This window comes from Camelina sativa, chromosome 12 (genome assembly GCF_000633955.1).
Source record: "Camelina sativa cultivar DH55 chromosome 12, Cs, whole genome shotgun sequence".
In the NCBI taxonomy this organism is placed as follows: domain Eukaryota; kingdom Viridiplantae; phylum Streptophyta; class Magnoliopsida; order Brassicales; family Brassicaceae; genus Camelina; species Camelina sativa.
In genome coordinates, this window is record NC_025696.1 from 5,386,148 (window position 1) to 5,388,420 (window position 2,273).

Genomic DNA, 2,273 nt, shown 5'->3' on the forward strand with positions numbered 1-2,273 from the left:
TATAAAGAAACAAGGCAATGCCTTTGTGTTTTGGCACATGTAAACACTCTCTTCTTTGCTCTTATTCCATGGGCCTCTATGTAATCTTAATCTTCTTCTTTTTACGTAATCCAGTTTTTATTGGCTTAATTACTTTGTAAACATTGCCAAAAGAAACAATAATTGTGGACCTTAATGATATGTAACTATCTTGGGACAACAAACAATTTGCAATTTTAACTGGAAAAGTTAGTTGATGAAAAGAAGTAGAAATTATCCAAAAGTAAGTTTTTTTTTTTCTTTTTTCTTTTCTTTTACACAATCCCATTAAAAACATGACATGAGACAAGTTGTGTAGTAGTAGTACGGCTAGAATCTTTATGAGAAATAGAGATTTGTATAGGTGCGAGAGACTGCGAGACACGTGCAAAGATTTGGATGATGACTTCAAAGTTATGACATGCATAGTTACACACTGTCATCGGACTTTCCTCCTTTTTACATATCTAAATAATTTCGACTTTTTTCTATCCATACTCGGAAGTAATATTAGTCTCTTTTGTGTTTTTACTTCTTATTACTATTGTTGAAACTTGAAAGCAAATACAGAATTAACAAATCATTTATATATATATATATATGGTTTTTGTTCTAGATTGAAAATTCAAATGTCTTGACTCAAGGAGAAAAGCAATGCAGGGACAACTTGTAATTAGATACACAACATATTTTGTCAGCTTAAATGATTAGAATATTAAAGTTTGGAGATTTCCACACAACAATAGAATAATAAAATAAGGAAAAAACAGAAGACAAAATATAAGATATTTGATTTTTGCCAACACATAGTCTATTTGACATTATAACCGAAAATATATATTGTTTAATCAGATTTTGGATCGATTTTTATAACTTATAAGATGTATTAACGGTCATGTGTGGTATATTTCCATAACCATATTTGATTAATCAAGAAATCTAGAAAAGAAAAACAAAACCACTATGAGACATGCTCTTGTTCTTGAAGAAAAAACGAGAGAAAACACACACCCACACGCATGATTTAAATTTAGTTCAAGGACAAACCATGAAACAAACTATACGTTACACACTGAAACTAAGAGTCAGGTAGTTTCTTGAACAATGGACTTGAGAGCAACCGTCTGCAACTCAAGACATTTAATGTAGGTACCAATCTCACTCAACATTTCTTCTACATTCATCACTTCTCCACCTGGCACAAGCTTCTGCAATTCCCTCAGCTTCTCCTCTATTTCTCCTTCTTTATCGGATCTTTCTAGAATCCGAACTTGATTGGAAGAAGAACTACTAGTAGTGGTTGGATTCGTTGAGGAAGATAGCTTCTCTAGCAAGAAACGGCTCCATGCAAATTCTTGAGCAGACAAAGCCAAAGCCATGTCTACTTCATGCTTCACCGTTTGTTTTGAAGAGTTCTTGTTCATGTTGAGCTTCTTGAGTGCAGGAACCAAGTGGCTTGTGTATTTTCTCGTGAAAACTTCACTAGGGTTCTTGTTTGGTTCAAGAGAAAATACTCGTTTCTTCTTGTTTATGATTTGCCTCTCCATATGAGAAATTAGTTTTGCTGCAAAGGAAAGTCTACAAGGGAGAAACTTGCATATATAGCAAACTTTGAATATGAGCGAGATAGAGAAAGAGAAGAGTGGGTCCTATGTTTGTTTGTATATGACAAAGCTTGATGATGTATAAGTAATGTTGTAGAACTTATTTTGAAGTTAATTTTCTTTGTAGACATATATATAAGGTAATATGTTTGGAAATTACTTTTCTTTTTAACTACAAAACACAATAGGATAATTTGATGATAGTGGTAGTCCGTAGTAATAATCTTTTTTGAAACAAAAAAAAAGTATTTTTAAAACAACGGAATTCGAATTTTCATCTAATATTCATGTTGCTGTATAAGATATTTAGTTTCATTAAAATCACGTAAAAAGTATATAAAATTCAATTACATGAAGTTAATTATATAAAAGGGAGTGTATATATATATGGAGAAAAAGAAGGAAAGAATTCGAAAATAATAATGGGTGAGGAAAGAAAAAACACATGGAGTCACATGCAAGAGCTCTAATTTGGCTGCATCACAACTACCCCTAAAGAGGTGCTTTGAGCGACCCTCTTACCATGTGGCTCCATTCCAAGAACAAGACATCAATACAAAACCCCACCTTCTCTTAATGCCTTCACATGTTCCTCTCCCTTATAGCCTCTCTCTCTCTCTCTCTCTCTCTCTCTCTCTCTCTCTCTCTCTC

The 2,273-nt window shown here is 33.0% G+C and overlaps 1 protein-coding gene across 1 annotated transcript; it reads right to left on the reverse strand.

Annotated features, from left to right (window-relative positions):
- LOC104730302 (uncharacterized protein At4g30180) lies at positions 959-1,666 on the reverse strand. Its single transcript, XM_010449454.2, has one exon. The coding sequence runs from the start codon at positions 1,563-1,565 to the stop codon at positions 1,104-1,106; it is 462 nt and encodes a 153-aa protein (XP_010447756.1). The 5' UTR covers positions 1,566-1,666; the 3' UTR covers positions 959-1,103.